Below are 21,740 nucleotides of genomic sequence, written 5' to 3'. Positions count from 1 at the left end.
CTGAGGGAGAGCATTGTTTGACTCTCTGGGGGCAAGTTGGTAGGGGTGAAGTAGAGTCTTAAGACAAGAGTTTTCAGACTGCAGCAGAAAATGGGGAGAGAGTCTCCAGTCCTGACTGAGAGGTGAGGTCGTTCTACGGCTTGGGAGCCAGAAGGAAGAAAACTACAGATTTTGTGCAACCCCATATGGCAGGTTTATGCGAGTGTTCCAACTCATAGCAGGTTATTGCATAACTTCCAGTACATGCTCTCAAAGTCTCATCTACAGTAGCGGTCCATGCTCAACAACTTATGACAAGCTTCCAGAGAGGCCGACCAAAAGTCAGACAGAAAAGCAGGAGAGATTTCATCTGACATGCACACTGTGTGTCTGCACACTGTGTGTCTGTCAAATGAGCCAATATTTTGTCTTCTCTAAATGGCTGCCACCTCTGCTGCTGGCCATGTTTTCATCTTAAGCAGATTCCACTAATGCCTTTCAAAGTGGGAGCTGAGTAGCCGATGAAGCTCACAGGGCGTCGCATTGAATGACTATCTAAAAAAAAAAAAAAAAAAAAAAAAAATGTATAGGTTGCAAAACTTGCCAATAAAAAATTGGGTCCCTATGTTTGGGAAACACGGTTCTATAATATATGCTTAAGAGCATGTAATGGCAATCATCTGCAACTTAATGTCTTCAAACTTCTTCAGCACATTAAGTATTTAATGGAGCCTTGAAACCAGCGTTGAATGATGAGTGCGGCTACAGAGCAGTAGCCAATCTAACACTGTGACACCTCTCTCCGAGCTCCAACCGAGCATAGACCGTTAACAACAACACAATTGACTAACTTTAAAGGAGGTTTGTTCTAATCGCTGGGTAAGGGCAAGCCTTCAGTGTGCAAGACCCAATTACAGCTAGACTGTTAGCAACTCCTCCACTAATTGCAATCATCAGCTCAAATCATTATCACCAAGGCTCTCCTTCGATTTCTATCAAAATCCCCAAATCCCTCGGTTTCTCTGTGCTTCGGTACAGCTAGGGGTAACTCATAATGTGGCGAGGGATAATGGGTTTACATTTGCACCGTAATTAGAGTTAGAATGGAGATAGAAGACTTGGAAGGTATCTGATTCTCTGGAAAGCAGCAGGGGTCCTCTTGCCACAATGAAACATTTAGAGAGATTTCCCTCAAACCACTAGCCTAATCACTGTGCACTTGAACACATGGATGCGATGCCACTTGACTTTCAATGCTGGCCGAGCGCTGATAATGATGTTTAAAACTGCATGGTAGAGGATGAATAAAAAGACATTAATATCGAGCTCTTCAATAAGAGACCCAGCAGGTCATTTACAAAACCTAATTTCCTAGGAGCATGCAAAGCCACCGCTTGTTAAAGTAATGGCATTCCTGGCAGATTGTACACACTTGACCGGCTTCTCCACATAACAGCATGCAGCGATCGCCGGGGCACCACGCATCCATACAGCTGCCATTCAGACGTGTATAGCACAGGACGTTTGACGGTTTTCTAATCTCTGAGGCTGCCATCGGGAGATGGGGCGGGCTGACCCCTGTCATCCCTGCAGTGCATCTCAAACAGCGCAATGACATCTCCATCTCCATTTCCCTCTAGTCTCTCTATATCACCATGCACCATCGTGTCATTTACCTGCTCTCCAAATGTCAGACAAAATGCTTCACAGCCATATCTGTCACCCCCCCCTTCCCCCCATCCCCCACCCCCCAAGGAGAGGGTGACCCACTCCGCTGCTGCCCAGTATAATGTCAGACATTCCTGGACACGGCCTCTGAGATGACCTGCTGTGGTGTGTGAATGTGTACCAACATAGACATATGGACCAAGGTCCCAGTGAGGAAAAATACTAGACTTTGAAAGCATGACTTTTGTGTGTGTGTGTGTGTGTGTGTGTGTGTGTGTGTGTGTGTGTGTGTGTGTGTGTGTGTGTGTGTGTGTGTGTGTGTGTGTGTGTGTGTGTGTGTGTGTGTGTGTGTGTGAGCGCGTCCATATGTGCGTGCGTGCGTTATATTACTATATTACTGAATCATTTGTTATTTGCTATTTATTATTTGTCCGCCCTGTATTTTTCCCATTGCAGCGTACCAACAGAAAGTCCCAGTAGGGATAATAAATTTGACCCTGAATCCTGTGGGTATAGACTAGAGTACCACATAAACTAGTAAACCAGAAGGATTTGCTGTCACCGGCTCCAAGTTTGCTACTTATGGGAAATAATGGGCTGGAAAATTCACAGGCAGTGGGTTGAATAAACTGGAATGGAATGTTTTCCACAAATGCCCTGCTCCTTTATTTAAATGTCATCAGCTTAAATTATATAGGTGAATTGACAAATGAGGTACAAGCTGACCCACGGAAGAGGCCAAGTGCAAGCTCTCCATTGGTTTGTGTCCTTCAATGTATTCTGTGACTGTTAGCCACCATTTCTCACTTTACTTTCCACTTTTTCTCTGCCTAATGCCCTGTGCCTGTTGTTGGACACCACAGTATTTCACCTGGGCTGGGGGCAGTAAACATTCGTGTTTTTCGGCAGCATAATTGATGGGTTCTCAGGTTTGACACACAGAAGTGGAATTGGTACATTGGGTCGGCATAATGAGAATAAATCTCTACCATAATAACTAGGGTTGGCTACCGTAATTCTATGCCAGTATGGCACTGGTACAGTACCTACCAGGCCGAATCACAATGCAGATTTTGGTGCTTTATGTCTGTACCAATTGCCTGAGCTGTCAATCTGCCTCCTACTGCACCAAAATGGACATAATAGGCAACAGAAGCATCACTGCATGTGCGACTAGTAAACAACATTAACTTGCTCTGACGGCAGCATGTAGGCTACCATTAGCTTGCTAGTTTAAACTTGGTATTAACGGTTTAAAGAGTGTGGCTGCATTTCACTCCAAAGGATTCCAACACCAGGAAGTTGTGTTCAAAATAGGAGGAACATAACATTTAACAGAGCAACTGGAGACGCACCGGATACACTTGACAACAGAGGGATGCACCGACTGTATGCATAATGCTCATACTCAGTCGTACAATGTTGCCTGTGTCTGAGTTATGATAGAGGGGTACCAAGCAAGAGTGAGAGGGAAGATGTATAAGATGGTAGTGAGACCAGCTATGCTGTACGGCTTGGAAACGGTGGCACGGATGAAAAGAAAAGAGGCGGAGCAAGTGGTGGCAGAATTGCGGATGCTACGATTCTCATTAGGAGTGACAAGGAGGGACAACATCAGAAATGAGTACATAGAGGAACAGCCCAGGTTAGACATTTTGGGGATAAAACAAGAGATGTGAGGTTGAGATTGTTTGGACTTGTGCAAAGGAGGGATGAGGGGTACATTGGGAGAAGAATGCTGAAGATGGAGCTGCCAGGCAAGATGAGAAGAGGAAGACCAACGAGGAGGTTCATGGATGCGGTAAGAGATGCACATGCAGGTGGCAGGGGTGACTGAGGAAGACACAGAGAACGGAAGCAGCAGATGGAAACAGACGATCCACTGTGGTGGCCCTTGATAGGAATTAGCCACATGAAAAAGAAGAAGAGTATGACAAAGTTGTTCGCTGAAAGTAGCCAATCTACAAGTTCACAACACATTACGATAAGAGAGTTGTTGTGTGTTTGCCCATCTCCTTAATGTTGGTTATAATAGAGCACCGAAGTCCTGACGTCACTACCAGTAGAGGGCTCTTTTCGCAGGTTTGTGGCTTTACTTTTTGTGTTGATATCCTCCTTGGGGAATCTTAGATCGCTTCATATAAGAACTGTGTCCCAAAAATAAACCCCGGCGATTTTACTCATATGGATATAAAGCATCGACTGAAGGTGTAAATGTACACATTTACCCAAAGAGTAACACAATATAATCACTAGAAACGGATCAAACAACCCAAAGACTACATTTCCCATGAACACGGCTGCTGTAGGGACAGTGATATCAGACCCGGAAGTAGTCATTCTTAAGACTTTTAAGGCAGAATTCATTCCATTTTCGCCAGAAACAGGCTGTATCAAATATGAATGAATATCATAAACGACGCAGAGCCACCCCCCTGACAAAAACGCCGGGGTGGTGAGTTTATGTTTGGAACACAGTTCTTTTATGACGTGATCTAAGATTCCCAAATGGGGATTTCAATACAAAAAGTAAAGCCACAAACCCGTGAAACAGCGCCCTCTAGTGGCAGTGACATCAGACTTCAGTGCTCTATAAAGTTAATAACCAACAGTAAGGAGTTGTAATGTAGCTGCCTTCAGTCCATTGTTACTTTATTAAGTGTCCTCAACATGTGTACAACATGTTTGTCTATTTTTGCCTCAACTGGCATGAGCTGTGACTAGTCTACTTTTGAGTACAAACAGTTCTAGACAGCTTGGCTTTTGGCCACAGTGAAAAAGTATTATATTTGCATAGAATACAAAAAGAAAGAAAGGAGAAAAAAAAGGATCCCCAGAAGCATGAAAGCAAATATGGAAATATCCAACAGAATTCAAATTAAAGGCTGTGCAAAATGTTTACTTATTAACAAATTGTGTGAGAGAGAGCAAGAGAGCGAGAGAGAGAGAGAAAGAGAGAATAGAACAGGATCTTGTTTAGACATATTCTAAATATTTTCTAAATATCTTCCAATCTCTACAGCAGAGGTCTTCAACATGGGGTCCGGGACCCCTAGGGGGTCCTCAGAGTTACTACAAGGGGTCCGCCAAATCTTTGTGTAATAGGATTTTTTATTTTACCTTAACCACTTGAATCCTAGCATCCCTTTTCTGAGGAGAACTTTGGCCAAAAATAGCAGATCTACAAGCTCACAACGCCTCGCAGGCGTTGTGAGCTTGTAGATCTGCTATTTTTGGCAAAGATGTATAGGTGTAGAGGGAAAAAGGAGCAGACCAAGTAAAAAAAAGAAAGTTTAACCTGCAACACAATTTTATACATTATAGAAGGGGTCCCTCGTTCATCTCTCTCTCAGCTAGGGGGTCCCTGGCCTGAAAAGTTGAAGACCCCTGCTCTACAGGACACCGTCCACATGGCGTAATGCCCCCCAGGGCCGTTGAAGACCCATGGTTGGAGCAGTGCTTCTCAAATGGGGGGTATGTGTACCTTAGTACACAGAGGTACTACTGGGAGTATGTGAGAGAAAGTGGAACATGTAGAATACATTTTACTGTTATGTTTAATGATAAACCATTGGCAAACTTTGTGTGTTATTGTGTTATTGAATAAAAAGCTATACTTATTTGAACATTATATGAACATATGACATCCACACTGGACTTACTGAAAAGTTATGGCCACAGTTTAAAGGAAATCTGCTCAGGAGGCACTGATTGCAAACTCTTTCACTCCATTTCTTATTTGTCATGTTCTATTCTTCAAAAGACGGGTTATCATTAATTCACAGCATCATACTAGCTATTAGGGGTGTGCATTTTGGTGTCCCACGATGATCAGTTTAATTACACAACACTTGCCAATACAGTACATAAACATTGCTCTAAAAACGTATATCACTTGATATTGAATTATTAGGCTTAAAGAAGGCAGCTTAGTCTGTCTGTTTTTATTCTCTTCACCTCAATAAATTGGCATCGGCAGCTACAAGTGTGCGGCGAGTCTGGCGACTCTTTGATCTCTTAAGTATTCATACCATTGGCCAGCATCTCATAAGGACTGGTGTGCGTGGCACCTCTGTGAACTCAATTATTAGGCCTACCTGCTCATTCTTTATGACTGATGTCAATATCAGTCAGACTCGGACGGGCCGGCAGGGGTAGAGAATTTAATGGACAATATTGGTATGCGTGGCTAGATGGTGACGTCATGGTGGGCGTGGCAAGGTGGTGACATCATGACGTTCACTATCAAGTTTTGGTGTAGCTATGAAGAGTATACAAATATAACCAAATGAACTCCTCTGACTTTAGTTAACTAACTATAAGCACTTTAATGTGTTGTTAGATGACAATTGTAGTAAGTAGCTCTGGTTAAAGAATGTAATTTAACATTAATAAAAGTTAACGTAGTTTTCTTCTAGTGAAAGATTGCATTTCAATAAACTGCACTTTATTTTGGAATAAGATGGAAGTCAGAAGATATCCCCTCCATCAGGCGCCCCGGCAGACCAGGGGGAGGCAGTATAGAGACCAGGATTACTGCATGTTTTTGTAAGGGTACCTACCCTAGGGGACACGGGAACAACATGCAAACTCCACACAGAAAGGCCATTTCGCCCTTTTCAGCATTTATCATTAAGATCCAACTCATCAGTCAAGTCTTTGTGGATGTGCAAGAAAATCAGATGGTTGGGGCGTTTTTCGGTTATCGTTGAATGAATGAACTCAAGTTTTTACACGACGGAGGGTTGAGAAACTCCACGCAGCAGGCGTCCCTGCTTTTCCAGGACTAGTTCCAGTACAAAAGCCCCCTCGCCCCCCACCCCCTCTCATTCACTTCACTATTTTCAACACAAATGCCTGTTCGTTGCTGAGACATATCTGACTGTCAGCGGAGTTCTTGAACTAGAGAAAACCTTCTAAAAGGACACATGACTGACATAGACTTAATAATAATAATAATAATACATCAGACTTATATAGCGCTTTTCTGGTACCCAAAGTCGCTTTACAAAACAGCTTAAAAACAATTTTATTAGGAGCAAAAGAAAACAAAAGAAAAGAAAACATTAAAAGGCTAAAACAAAAGGCTAAGACTTGTCCTAGAGGACGAAAGTGAGGTTTGGTTAGGTCTGGGCAGGGAAGGCGAGTCTAAAGAGGTGGGTTTTGAGGGAGGCTTTGAAAACGGCAAGAGTGGGGGCAGCACTTCTTCTTCTTCTATGACTTCTATGATGCAAGACATAAGCAGACATTACTCCAATGGTCTAAACATCCTCTGAGAAGACGTGTATTATAGCAAAACTTTATCCATTTTCCAATATCCAACTTTATCTTTTTACTTTTGTCTCAGAAATTAATGCCCTATATGGGGTATTATTCAGTCAGTGGCTGCAGTTAGTGAGTGAGCCTGTTTGTGCACAAAGATTGTCATAGCGGGCAGTCATTTAAAGGCCAAGGGCATGATCTGCTCCTTTCACATACAGTTACAGCCAGCACAGAAAGATCAAGACTTGTGTATTAGCAGCAATTAGCATGTCTGGCGGAGACGGAGTGGCGGCCAGTTGATCAAGTTGGCCAGTAAGAGAGGCGATCTCCAGCAGCAGCCATTGAGCCAATAGGCAACGATTGGGCAACACAATGGGAACGGTGGGGTGCTAAACCAGCGCCGGTCGGGGAAAAACAATAAATATAAATAGACCAGCGGTCGGCGAGATCGACAACTCAATCGCTAAATAGTCCGGGGACATTCTGGCGACATTATTTATCGCAAATAATATAAATAACATTAGGCTAAGAATAACTGAAAATGAGTTAAAAAAAACATCCTCACTAGGGGATCCAGTCAGACGGGGTGAGGAGGGGTACGAGAGGGTTCAATTCAAGTGTTGCTGTAGAGTGTGTGTGTGCGAGGGGGGCCTGGCCTACATGGATTCGATCAGAGAAAAGGAGTACTGAAGCCAAAAAAGTTTGAGAACCACTGGCCACTGGCCACTTAGAGCTTTTTCATCTCAAGAAAACAGTGCTGTTGTTGCGTTTCATCCTGGAGCCCGAATGGGCTATGTGTGTTTCACACCTAGTTTCCCCCCTCCTGCATTTCAGCATTAAATGTCAAGGTCAAACTTTTAGCCTTTTCCGGCCAAAAAGCAGTTAGACATTTTACTTATTTCTTCTTAGACAGTGTGAGATAGGCCTACTGTGTAAAGTAGGCATGTAACGATTTATCATGAGACGATTAAAATCGATTCAAATTGGTGAAAAAATTGTAAAAGAAATAATCAAGCTTTTTCAGTAATTTGTCTGGAAAATAATTTTGTTGAAAAAAAATCATGAAGAAATCGTATTGTGAACCTAGTATCGTGATTCGAATCGTATCGTGAGTTGAGTGAGTTGTTACATGCCTAGTGTAAAGGTCAAAAATATTGTAATCAACTAAACTCAATAGACACATCCTGGGAAATCTTCCTCAGTGAGTAACAGCCTGGGATGCTAAAATATAGTTCAGCATTCAGGCATTTTGATGTGCTGCATCATCAGTCTAAATCACACCTTTGGTAACACAACTAATGGTTCCTGTTATCTACCTCTCTCTTTGTCATACTCCATTTCTAACTCTTTCTGAACCCCCCCCCCCCCCCCTCTCATTCCCTCTCCCACTCTCCACTCTTTCATGAATAGCTAATGAATGTGAATGGAGCTCTGGGGGATGCAGTAGTCTTATTACAGGGGGTTATGTGTGTGCTGGGCGCTCAGCGTGCTCTCATCAGCGTACGGTGAAAGGTTCAATTGCTCTGGCCAGGGCCCCCACCTCGATAAACAGAGGGGCTAAAGAGGTTTGTTTACTGGACCCACCTTGACTTGACCTCCGTAGCTTGGGGACAAGCTGCATGATTGCCTAAGTGTTGGCCCAGTCTGGGGAGACTACGCCCGGGCAACAAATGCTGGCCCTCTAGGCTGACTGATTGGATGTCTCCTGCTTTCTCCACCAATATCATCATTGTTGCACAATGGTATTGATGGTGGAAGAATATACAGTAACCATAGAGAAAGCAGATTCAAGTTAGAATGATGTACCTATAGGGAAACCATGAATTGAAGAATCATTCAGGATATATATTTTTTTATTGTTTTAGTTATGTATCGTGCTATTGCCATGCACGAAAATGTTAATATTTGTCTTTAATATTATATGAAACAGCAGGTTTTTGACTACTGAATATTTTTAAGACATCTGTTTGTATTCAGATAAGTTGTCTTTGCTAAGTCTTCATCATAATACTTTATTACCTTAGTTTGCAATAACTATATGAACTATATTAAATCACAGATTCATCTAATAATCAGAAAAATGATAAACTATAATAATAATGCAAATAATTGTTATGAAAATGCGTGTTAGTTGCAGTCCTAGCATTATGCAGCCATCTTGTTTTTATTGCTGTCTAAATAAAAAAAAAACTAGATATTCAACACATCCATGTTGTTCCAACATGAAGAAAAGTAGCCTGCAGTGTGACGGCAGTAAACCAAAAAAAGGAAAAGTTGATTGAATGAATTCTGCTGCTTCCCCCCTGTCTTCCTTTAACCTTCCGCTTGTCCCTGGGTGGGTAACATCCCCAGAAAACAACACAACTGTTGTTGTTGTTGCTGTCGGGCAGAAACCTTGTATCTCCGTATTTCAACATTTCATGTCTTTTTGCGCTACTTTGTCGTACAAGTGTCGCTGAAAAGTAGTGCAAATAGCCATTCTACAAGTCCACAAGTCCACAAGTCCACAAGTCCACAACGTGTCGCGATGCGGTGCGTCATGAGCGTCATTTTGAACGAATGAAAAGTATTAACAACATGGGCTTGTGACTAAATAATAACTACATTGGAACACAGATCTTTTTTTTTTCATTTCCTGAAAAGGTGCAACTTTGAATATACAAGGTTTCCGGCCGACAGTGACGATGCGCAGCCTGATGTTTATCCTCTCCCTCCCTATGCTTGTCTCTGTAGCCTTGGGTTTTGATATCTTATCAAAGTTCCTTTGCTGTTCATGTTTTAGTTTTTGCAGTTAACGTGGAGACATCCGCCCCCAAGCCAACTGTCAGCAGTGCAGGAGAAGTAACCAGATTTCCTTTTACTCAAATTTAGCAATACCTCGATGTAGAAATATTCTGTTACAGCTCACAACGCGTCGCATCACGACACATTGTAAGCTTATAGATCTGCTATTTTCGAATAGCTTAAGTTTAATAGGGGGTTTGTATACATGTTAAAAATCTAAAGTAACTAATAACTAAAGTTTTCAAATAATTGTAGTGGAGTAAACCATTTAAAATACAGTATGCCTCTGAGATGTAGCAGAGTAGAAGTACTTGAGTAAATTGTACTTGAGTACATACACGTAGTACTTTCCACCACCGACTGTCAGTGAGTGTGCTGTATAGCCTCCCAGAGGAAAAAGGCTCATTATTTAAATGTGTAGTCACAGCTTCTACTGTCCCATCATGATCTCTCCATCAGAGGAACTCTATCCGAAAGGTTTTACCCCCTGTAGGCATCAACAGGGGTTGCCTGTGTGTGAGTGAGAGACACACACACACACACACACACACTCTCTCTCTCTGACACACACAAACTCACACACACAGCACGCAAACATGCATGCACGCGCGCTATCTCTCTCTCTCATTCACACATACACTCACGCATATACACATTCTCTCTCACACACATACTATCTCAAGCGCACCCACAAACACACACACACACTCTCTCTCTCTCTCTCGCACACGCACGCACACACACACACACACACTCTCTCTTTCTCTCTCTCACATGCGTGCGCAAAAACACATACTATACATGCACACATAGACCAGGGTGGCTATATTGACTCTTTACAGAAAACTGTTAAAAATCCCCTGGCGCAGAAGTCAAGGTCAGCCCACCTTTGACTTAACACATCCACAACACTGGTTGCAGAGCCATTTGACTAAAGGTAGCTCTCCACCGCACCAACGTCGGTAAGTGTTGGAAAGCGTATGTTGCCGAAAATCTGCTGTTGAATGGACGGTGGGTGCACTGTCGCGTCGGGTCACAAGTTGTAGGGAAGCGTCAACCGTCGGATAGCAGCGGGCTTGTTGTTGAAAAAGACATCAAGCCATAGGCTATCTTTAGCACCATAGTAGCCGTCTGTCGGTGTCGGCTCTCAGGTGCATACAGCAACCTTTTTTCACACCTTCCAACAGACTGATCTCCCGACTTCATTCGACTGCCAGTCTCCAATAATCTGTAGTAGTCTGTTTGGTGGAGAGCTACCTTCATAAAGGCTTGCTAATGATGGCAGATTCTTCACCAAGGTTCAGAAAGAGCAACATACTGTGGTCAGCAGATATGATAGGTCTTATAGTCCCCTGAACATTTAATAACTTCAGGGGACAGCGCGGCAACTGTGCATTTTATGTATAGTCTGTAGAACCCAACTTGTAACATATTCATATGCCGTGCCTGTGCATATTTATTGCTAATTGCTAATATAGAAAATAATATAAATACATTCATAATTGAATTCATGATAGCCCACTTATGTTTATTAAAGGCTATGTGTGCAGCATACTGTAGTTCTTATTACAGTACAAGAAACCACTGTGTTAATGTTTTTTACATTAAACATTAAACGTAATCAGTTTAAGAGACACATTTGTTACTGCAGCAAGCTGTTGTTAATTAGAATAAACCTTTCACTGGTTAAATATGTATGAAACCCCCACACACACTTAACCACTAAAAAGGCAAAATGGTTCAAAAATAGCTAAAACAGAAGATCTACAATCTCTTGTAGATCAGCTATTTTTGCTAATTTGGCATGACAATGTCACATGACAAAGTATAAAATATGGCATTCATATATGAAAAAAACATATAAAGATGAAATATGGACAAGTTTTCTCACGACACCGACGAAATGAACTGTGGCTACTGTAAGCAGCGCTGAGGTGTGAATATTATGCACACCTGTGTGAATACGGAGGTAGAGAAATCGGGCACAGCAAATGTCCCCTGGACAAACAGAGGATAATAAAATAATAAAACATTATAATTGTTGCATCCTACCTATGTGACTTCTGTGTGACGATGCGTTGGTCAACTGGCCCCAAAGAGTCACCAAGCAGACGGTCACCAGCAGCATCCGTCTGCACATGCTCCGCAGGTCCCTCTCCCGCATTCTGGGGGAAAAGGCAAAACAAAATGGCCATGGGCAAGCATGTCTTGATACGGATACAAGAAGAGTGGGCACCTAAACACTATGGGCACCTCAATGTTGCTGAATGTTGCAATGTTTGCTGAATTTAGACACACACTTTTTTGTCATGTGGAATAATACATAGCATGTGAAAAAGTAATTTGCAACGTGTGCTGTCTCAAATGGGTGTAAAGCCAGATTTAGCCTATATACTCTTTAGTATGGCAGTTGTGTTGTGACACATGTAATAAAAAAAAGGTGCCCAGAGTTCCAGTTACACTTGATACTCAGGCAACAATGACATACGCTGGCTAACATGGGTTAAAAATAATCAAATGTATCTGGGAGGGACAGCACATATTAACGAACACGGCATACACAATCAGTATGAGGATGCAATGTAAATATGTTGTTAGCAAGAATGCTCATTTTCATCCGTAGTACACTACGTAAACAATAACATTACAAAAAGAAACAGATATTGTACATGTCCCTGATATGTAACAATCAAACAAAAAAACATCAAAACAATACAACAACATAAATGTAAATATAAAAATAAAACCAAACTCTGCATATGTTTTATAATAATAATAATAATAATAGACTAAAATAACAGTTACATTTAAATAAATAAAAGAGATGTGTGTAAGAGTTTTGAGCAGGTTTGATTCTGCAGCAGCCATATTTTAAGTTGATGCTTAGATGATGCAAATGTAGGACATTCTCTTATAGCTATAGGTAGGTTGTTCCATGCTGCGGAACTCTGAACTGATGGGACGTTTTGTCAAAAAGTGGTTTGTATACACTCAGCATGCTCCTTCTTCCGACGTCTGAACATTTGTTCGGAAAGGGAGGTGATTTAACTACAAATTGATGGGAGGTCTCAGAACTTTCCCTTAGAACTTTTGCACCTCCAGATGTCCTGACTCTACGAACTAGTTCAGAGAGCCTGTCCGAACCGGATGTTTTTTTACGACATCGGAAGGAGCATGTATTGGCCTAAAGCTTTGCAGAGAATGAAAACAAAGTGGTCTTGGTGCTTGTGCGACAGGAACACTGCAGCGCTACAATGTACAGGCTGCCGCACTTGGACTGACGCCAACAAGCTGTCCAAGCAGCCCATGGTTGGAAGTCAATTAGAGTAAACTCCCGAAATCACAAAGTAGGGATTTGAAAAGCTTTAGAACAACAGGCCTCCTCTGCCATGTCAAAGATTAGCCCACTGTGTGCCGTGCACAACAGGATTCCCCAGCATGTATCAAATATAGCCGCTCACTACCAGTGGTGTACTCAGATATTTTACTTTAAGGACAACCTAAAGGAGTAGTTCACCCAAAAAATGACTTATTTTCTATCAATGAATTTTATTTTCTACATGAAGCCTTGAATTCATGGAGATTTTTTGTTCTCCATGAATTCAAGGTTCATGGGGTGTGTAATTGATAGAAAATAAGTCATTTTGTTGGGTGAACTACTCCTTTAAGTAAAAGTAGTAATACCACAATATAAAATATGCTACAAGTAAAAGGCCACTATTCAAAATGTACAAAAGTAATGGCATCAAATTGCATTAAAAACGTTCTTCGATTTTTCTGAATATGACACACTTTTTAGCAAAATAGCAGATCTACAAGCTTGCAGATCGGCTATTTTCGAAGAGACAAAATATAACATATAGGACTTATGTTGTTAATGTACACATGTTTTGTAATAGGAATCTAAATCTACAAAGTAACTTGTAACTAAACTTTTCAAATAATTGTAGGTGTAAAAAGTACTATATTTGCCTCTGAGATGTATAGTGAAGTGGAAGTATAAAGTATATTAAGAAAATACTCAAATAAAGTAAATGTACCTCAAAAGTGCAGTACTTGAGTAAATATACTTAAGTTATTTTCTACCACTGCTCACTACTTGGAAATTCAAATGCTGGGTAAGAAGACAACAGGTGATATCAGGCAATACCCTGTATGCTTATGTAGGAAGTCCTAGCTCACTCTGACTGCCTGCTGTTTCTGCAAAGAGCTTTCTTCAAAGAAAAACAAACACATTTGTGTTGATTTAGTGCCCACTGACAAAACACAAATGTTATTATACATCCATGCATAATCATTCACGTGTTTGTGTTTTCTTTTTCCTATGGCGCTACGAGATTTGCATACGAGGTCACAAGCAAACGCTGTCATGACAAATAACGCACATGCTGCGATACATGACACTATTTTTAATAATCTACTCACTCCGGATGAAGGAACAAGAATCACAGTGGAAGGAAGGAAGGAAAATAAATAAAGAATTCAAGAACGAATTCAAGAAAGAAATAATTCAAAAAGGGATCTTTGATATCAAATCAAAGAAAGAGTCACACTGTCTGGAACTTGCAAAAAAAAAAGCTCTTTAATGAATCGACGTTTCGGTCGTTAGACCTTCATCAGGACAAAAAAACGATGTGTGATGATCCCGCCCCTCGAGCTGACAATATAACGCCCCTACAAGGGAGGGGCGTGTCACCTGTATTGTTATCAGAAATAGAAGTCGCATGACATGACACTTCAGAGGAATTTACGTCCCACTCCTCTCCTCTTCTCATTTCTTACATGCTTCCTCAGTGGGAGGGACTAACATGCAAGGATGCAAGTGTAGGAAATGAGGATTTAATTTAATGACCTGAGATGCACCCAAGGCACATTAACCACCAGACATTTAAAGGCTACCCAACATTGTGTTAGATCATCAGTCATTGAGCCCATTGGCTGCAAAAACAATCCCAAACCCTAAAGGCACACCAATCACCATCAGATCTCACCCCAATGAAAAAAATTCAATGAGTGTTTGCAATCCCAAGAGTGTCTAAATACAACACATTTTTCTGGGTCATGGCATCACAAATTATAGCTCTGAATAACAGAGGAAGTAGCCTGTATAAATCATCCGACCAGGTCTTCAATAGGCCTATCTAGGTAAAATAGGGAGATGACATTAGTGGACCCAGTAGAGAGCAATAATAAAAGAACAGCAGGAATAAAGATAAGAGTATAAAACACAAATCTCTAACAAATTGAAAGCACAGGTCTATTACATAGAATTGTTTTAATTATTTATTTTTTACCGACAGCAGTACTGACAGAAGTCCTTGTCATGTCTGTCTGTCTATCAGGCCCTCCTGGTACACACAACACCACTGACCACTTTATTAACACGCTGAGTAAGGCTTGACACCGAAAAAGTACCAAAGGGTTTTTTTTTTAACTGGCAGTCTTGATGGAGCATCGCCGCCCTCAAACGGATGTTGAGTACAGCATAAGAAGAAAAGAAAAAGAAAAAAAGGATTCAAGAAAGAAAGAATTCAAGAAAGAAATAATTCAAGAAACAAACAAACAAAGAAATGTTCTGTATCTTTTTCTCTCCATGTGTGTGGCTACCTGTGCGGTGAGTAATGCTGTTTGTGTGGTCTGTCTGGGCTGTGCTCTGCCTAGTAATCTTCATGTACTTTCACAGACTTGTTGTCCGGTAATACACAGTGTGTCTCTGTCTAAGAGGCCCACAGAGAGGGGAACAAACAACGCAATCAGCAGCTCATCTTATTGCCTACAGAGTCGGCTCCTCTCATGGGGGGACAACAGTCACAAATCACAGTCAACAGTGCACACACACACACACACACACACACACACACACACACACACACACACACACACACACACACACACACCCCAAATTAGCAAAACGATCGGTTTCATGCAAAGCTCTTAACTCTTGTTTATTTGGCAGGGCCTTGCAACAGCAGAGGAAGATGTCTCGCTACACACTGCCTTCACACTGACAGTCTGCGCTGGTGGAGGTATTAACAGGGGTTCTAAATCTGTACTGCACACTATCAAGATAGCAAAGAAAGTCAGCATGTTACTTACTGGCAAGGTTTCCATTAGCTATCTACGGTACTAACTGTAGCAGCATTACACAGATCTGGGGCCATGTAGATAACAATTCAACCACATAACACATGCATCATCCCACATAAAATTCTGGAGACCTGTGTTGTAGGGTTTAATGAATGCCAATCAAACGTATAAATGTACAGGTTTGTGGGAGTGCAGGTACAGGTATAGATATGAGTGTGTGGGTGAGTGCAATGCCCTTATGCAGGTATGTTAACACTTAGTTTCCAATGTGTCTAACTCTATTGTTAATGCTACTGTGCCAAAAGGTGTGGAAACTGGAAATTGATTGATTGAATACTTAATTAGCAGTTTGCAAAGAAAAGCACAGGAAAGCACAGTTCAAGCACAGGAAAGTACAGAAAGATAAGGATACATGTGTGAATGTGTGGGAATTTGGTGTTCGGCCTAGCGGTTTTGCAAGAGCCACGTTATAAAAAGCAAGGACACACTCCAATCCTCCTGTCATGACAAGCAACTATATAGTTTACATTTCTCTGCAGATTGTATTTAGGTTACAGACCAAGAGGCCAGGGTATCAATCCATACCTCTCTCGATCTCTATCCAGCCTCACACTACTATATATGCCCGTCTTTATTAGAGACCGACGATGCTAGACTGTCAAAGTTTCCATTTGAGAACATTTAACTTATCAGCAACAATACAAACACAAATAACTTTTTAATAGATAGATAAGGGGTTAGAATATACCGTGGTGCATCAGGCTTTGTCGAACACAATTGGCCCGTGTTCGGGTGGAGGAAGCCGGACGGGGAGGGTGATATTTGTCACAGCACGTATTCCTACAGGCTGGGGTGGCACCTATCAGCAGAGAGTGTTGGGCGGGAGGAATAGGACGAAGGCCCTACTGTACACATATGTGTGTGGGGAGGAATCAATTGGCCTAACGACTAAATTGGGGGGAAAAAGGGGCAAAAAGCAAAAAAAAAGGAAACAAAAACTGGACTTTAACTACTTAAGCCCTATTAAAAAATATCCTACAAGCTCACAACGCATAGTGAGCTTGTAGATGTAGAAATGTTGCCTATAATGGTATGCTCAAATTAGGGATGCTAGTTTGAAATTGGTAAAAGAAATCGGGACATGCATAATTGCAGACACTGATGTCGTCAAAAAAGTCAAATAATGGCTGATATATCGGCTTGAACGATATATCAGCCTGGCTCTAGTCTTGAGTGGAAATGTGTGTTCAGGTGGCTGGGCAGAGCCTGTTAACTGGACAATTATTTCACCTGATGGTGATGGTGCTGGGACCAGGTGGCTAATCACAGAATGGACTGAAGAGGGACAATGTGGTTGGAGATGGGATATAGATTATCTTCATACAGACTTGGCACACATTTGAAGGCATGGATACATGCAAATTATGTACAAAGACAGACAGATAGACGGACAGACAGACAGACAGACAGACAGACCACATACTCCCCCCTTCTAACATCTGACAAAAAGCTGAGACCCCCCACATGTGTGAGTGGGACACCTCGATTCATTACCAGGGCTGGGAATTGAACTTCTGCTTCCAAGGGCGATGTCTCTACCCATTCAGCTATGGCCGCTCCTATGGCAGCCTGCCCCTATAATATAATGACATGCCCAAAATAGGGATGGCAGGATGAAGGTGGATGAAAGCAAGTTATTTAAACATTTGGACTATCTTCAAACAGACAAGGTGATCTTTGACAACTCCCCCCCCAAGGGGGTCCCGACCCCAACACTGGGTTACTCGACTTTAATGGGCCCAAGCAAGGCAAGAGTAATCTGTTAACAGCTAATGTGTGGCAATGAATGGATTAAGCTGACGTGTTTAGAGGATAAAGAAAACCGGAGTTATAGTTGATAGCTAGTGTTAGGCTTTTTGTTTCCCTCTTACCCAAATGTTACATGCGGTGGTCACAAATCAAATAGTAGAGGTAAGCTAAGCAATTACTATTCGGAAACACAAGACATGGTGAAAACCATAAACCTTGCTAAATGTCTCAGCAGAGTCCTATTACAATAAAAGTAAAGTTAATTTGGTTTCTGGTTTTCTTGTTTACATTAATATTGATTAAATAGAATCCTTAATCTTATCTCGTATAATTCCCTTGGCTTATGTGCTGTATACCTAGAAGAAACGTTACAGCAAAATTAAGTCAGTGGGATGGGATCAAAATGTAATTAAATTGAATTAATTAATTAATTAGATTGAATGGGAGAGCAGCTAGGGGGAGGCTTACGTGGCTGCAGCCCCGAATGTTTTATCAATAGCCACGGAATTGTGTGTAATATATATATATATATATATATATATATATATATATATATATATATATATATATATATATATATATATATATATATATATATACTGTATATATAAAAATTGGCTTAAGGGAGGACCGGCTGGCAGGCCGGCCAGCTGGCGGGTGGACCTCTGATGTCACACTCATGTGTCACCATAACTCAGCCATAACCATATAAGGAGTTCCCAATGCAGCTACGACCAAATATGGAGTGTGTTGTGTAAGCTCAATTTGCCAAAGCCGTGTGAGTGGGGCGGGGCCAGAGCTTCTAAATCCTCACGGGTGCAGTTAGTATGGTCAGAACAGGCACACGTTGCAAACAGACATGCTCCGAACGGGCACTGCACTATACTAGTTCTCATGAAGTTTGCCACAACGTGGTTGTACTTATGGCAGAACTGAAAGTAGACATAGTTTCAATGTTGTGCACAACTGTAAATTTTGCAGGTGATCACTGCACTTTGCTGGCTGAAAGGTTTGCTGTCATGGACACTGCAGGGTATCGTTTTGCAATCGGTATTGTTGTAGGGTAGTTACACTTTTCATTAATAACAGGCTGGTGTAACTGCTGAATGATAGCCTAAGTGGTCTGAAATGAAAGGATAGGCTATAGAGAACAAAATAAACAACTTTTATTGGATATATAATCATTGGTTAAGTTTAGGCACCGCTACCAATCCACATTAACAGTTTATCAATGGCTAACTATTACGTTTAAAATATGCATAGAACAATGTCTCATGTCTGTGATGTCCCATTAAAATGCCAAATGTTTGAAAGCTACAGTACAACTGTTTATGTCCTGCTCTCTTCTCTCTGCCCCCGCATGAGAAAAAGCTATTACCTTTACTGTACAACTCAAAATTATTGAAAGCCATTTCACGTCTGCTATTTATAAGCTCCAAAAGTATCTGGATGATAATAAAATTGGCAATCTGCTGAAGAACTACAAGAGCTCGCCCAGTAATATTATCACTCATGTAGGACTTGTTTGGGGGCAAAAGAGAAGTACAGAATTGCCGCTGTAAATGATGACCATACTGCTGTAGAATTGAACAACTACAACTCCATTAAGGTTTTACTAAATGGAAGAAACAAGGCCCCTTTGAGCCACTGTGGAAACAGCGAGCAAACGCGGCATCTGTCTGTCTACTAGTAAGAGGCAGCGTTGTGGGCAATATAGGAAATCAAAAGGAAAATTCTGCTCAACCACATCTACTGTGCAAACAAAACACAAAGTGTGTGTACAGCTGAACTCGGCGCCGCTGGACAGATCAGCATCAAACTTTGAATGTACACTACACTCCCAGTAGGCCAAAGAAGACACTCAAACATGTTCTCATAAATACTCCTATATACACGAATGCTTCATCACACAAAAATGCATTTTATAATATATATTAATATTTATAACGATGTAATAACAGGGGCCAAAAGTGTGCATAGTGTATTATAATTGCCATGGTTGTAATACATTATATTATAATGTATTATAATCACTGTTATAATGTGATTATAAGTCTCTATAAGTGGTCATTGGGTGCTTGCATGAATTCAATGATATCTTTTTTTTTTTGCGGTGCCAACCGCTCTATACGTGGCTTTGACTCCGTGTCCGTCCGTCCGTCCGTCCGTCCGTCCGTCGTATGAGCCTGGGATGAGCACGGCAAAGAAGAAACACGTACAAACACACGCGCACACACACACACGCATGTGGACACTGCCTATGTCATCTCTCCTCTCATTGCCCACACGTACCACTGGTTATCAAAGAGGGGTCCAGGGACCCCCAACGTATGTTATGTCCGAGCACGGGATGAGCACGGGATTTTAAACAGCTATAACTCCAGTTCGCAGCATGCCACCAACTCCACATTTGGTATGTGGACTTAGACCACCAATAGGGACGGGCATGAATTGCTGACGTTCTCAAAGAGGGGTCCAGGGACCCCCAGCCTCTGTTATGTCCCTCCGCCCGTATGAGCATGGGATGAGCACGGGATTTCAAACAGCTACAACTCCACTTTGCAGCATGCCACCAACTCCAACTTTGCAATGTGGACTTAGACCACCAATAGGGACGAGCATGAATTGCTGAAGTTCTCAATGAGGGGTCCAGGGACCCCCTGCCCCCGTATGAGCACGGGATGAGCACGGGATTTTAAACAGCCATAACTCCAGTTTGCAGCATGCCACCAAGTCCACATTTGGTATGTGCACTTAGACCACCAATAGGCACGAGCATGCATTGATGACATTATGAAAGAGGGGTCCAGGGACCCCCAGCGCCCGTATGAGCACGGGATGAGCACGGGATTTTACAGAGCTATAACTCCACTTTGCAGCATGCCAGCAAGTCCACATTTGGTATGTGGACTTAGACCACCAATAGGGACCAGCATGAATTGCTCAAGCCCCGCCCCCTCTGTCTTCCCATTGGCTGGCCTTCAAACAGCCATAACTCAAGTTCGCAGCATGCTATGGAGTACACATTTTGTACATGGACTAAAGCCAGCAATAGGGACTAACTGTCATTACTTAAGCCCCGCCCCCTCTGTCTGCCCATTGGCTGGGCTTTAAACAGCCATCATTCCAGTTTGCAGCATGCTACCAAGAACAAATTTGGTAAGTGGACTCAGACCACCAATAGGGACGAACTGAAATGAGTTAAGGCCCGCCCCAAAGGCACCGCTTCCTTCACACAGGGTGTGATTTTTACTTTACTTAAACACCCAATGACCACTACAATGCATTATAACAGGGATGAGGGATTATAATGCAGTATACAATTATTCCACCAGGGTGGAATTCTGTATCCTTTTCTTTTTAGCGGTGCCAACCGCTCTACACTTGACTTTGTCCGTATGTATACGTTTGAGCCTGGGCTGCGTTCAAACAGCTATAACTCCAGTTCACAGCATGCCACCAATCCCTAATTTGATATGTGCACTTACACCACCAATAGGGACCAGCATGAATTGCTGGCGTTATCACAGCGGGGTCCAGGGACCCCCCGCGTATGTTACGTCCGTCCGCCCGTTTGTCCACGGGATGAGCACGGGATTTTAAACAGCTAAAACTCCACTTTGCAGCATGCCACCACGTCCAACTTCGGTATGTGGACTTACACCACCAATAGGGACCCGCATTAATTACTGAAGTTATCCAAGCAGGGTCCAGGGACCCCCAGCACATGTTATGTCCGTCCGCCCATTTGAGCCTGGGATGAGCACGGGATTATCAACAGCTATAACTCCAGTTTGCAGCATGCCACCAACTCCACCTTTGGTATGTGGACTTAGACCACCATTAGGGACGAGCATGAATTGCTGAAGTTCTCAATGAGGGGTCCAGGGACCCCCTGCCCCCGTATGAGCACGGGATGAGCACAGGATTTTAAACAGCTACAACTCCAGTTTGCAGCATGCCACCAAGTCCACATTTGGTATGTGGACTTAGACCACCAATAGGCACGAGCATGCATTGATGACGTTATGAAAGAGGGGTCCAGGGACCCCCAGCGCCCGTATGAGCACGGGATGAGCACGGGATTTTACAGAGCTATAACTCCACTTTGCAGCATGCCAGCAAGTCCACATTTGGTATGTGGACTTAGA

The 21,740-nt window shown here is 42.3% G+C and overlaps 1 protein-coding gene across 1 annotated transcript in view; it reads right to left on the bottom strand.

Moving 5' to 3' along the window:
• tafa3a (TAFA chemokine like family member 3a) overlaps positions 1-21,740 on the bottom strand; it is a 102,251-nt gene that overhangs the window by 25,883 nt on the left and 54,628 nt on the right. The window contains exon 2 of the mRNA XM_084061560.1: positions 11,746-11,858. Coding sequence (XP_083917686.1) covers positions 11,746-11,857 — 112 coding nt within the window. The 5' untranslated portion in view covers position 11,858. The remainder of the gene's footprint in view (positions 1-11,745; positions 11,859-21,740) is intronic.

Source organism: Gymnoscopelus microlampas, assembly GCF_963454915.1.
Source record: "Gymnoscopelus microlampas genome assembly, chromosome: 7".
Lineage (NCBI taxonomy): Eukaryota > Metazoa > Chordata > Actinopteri > Myctophiformes > Myctophidae > Gymnoscopelus > Gymnoscopelus microlampas.
Note: the sequence above shows the minus strand (reverse complement) of the source record. Positions and strands in the feature narration are given on the sequence as shown.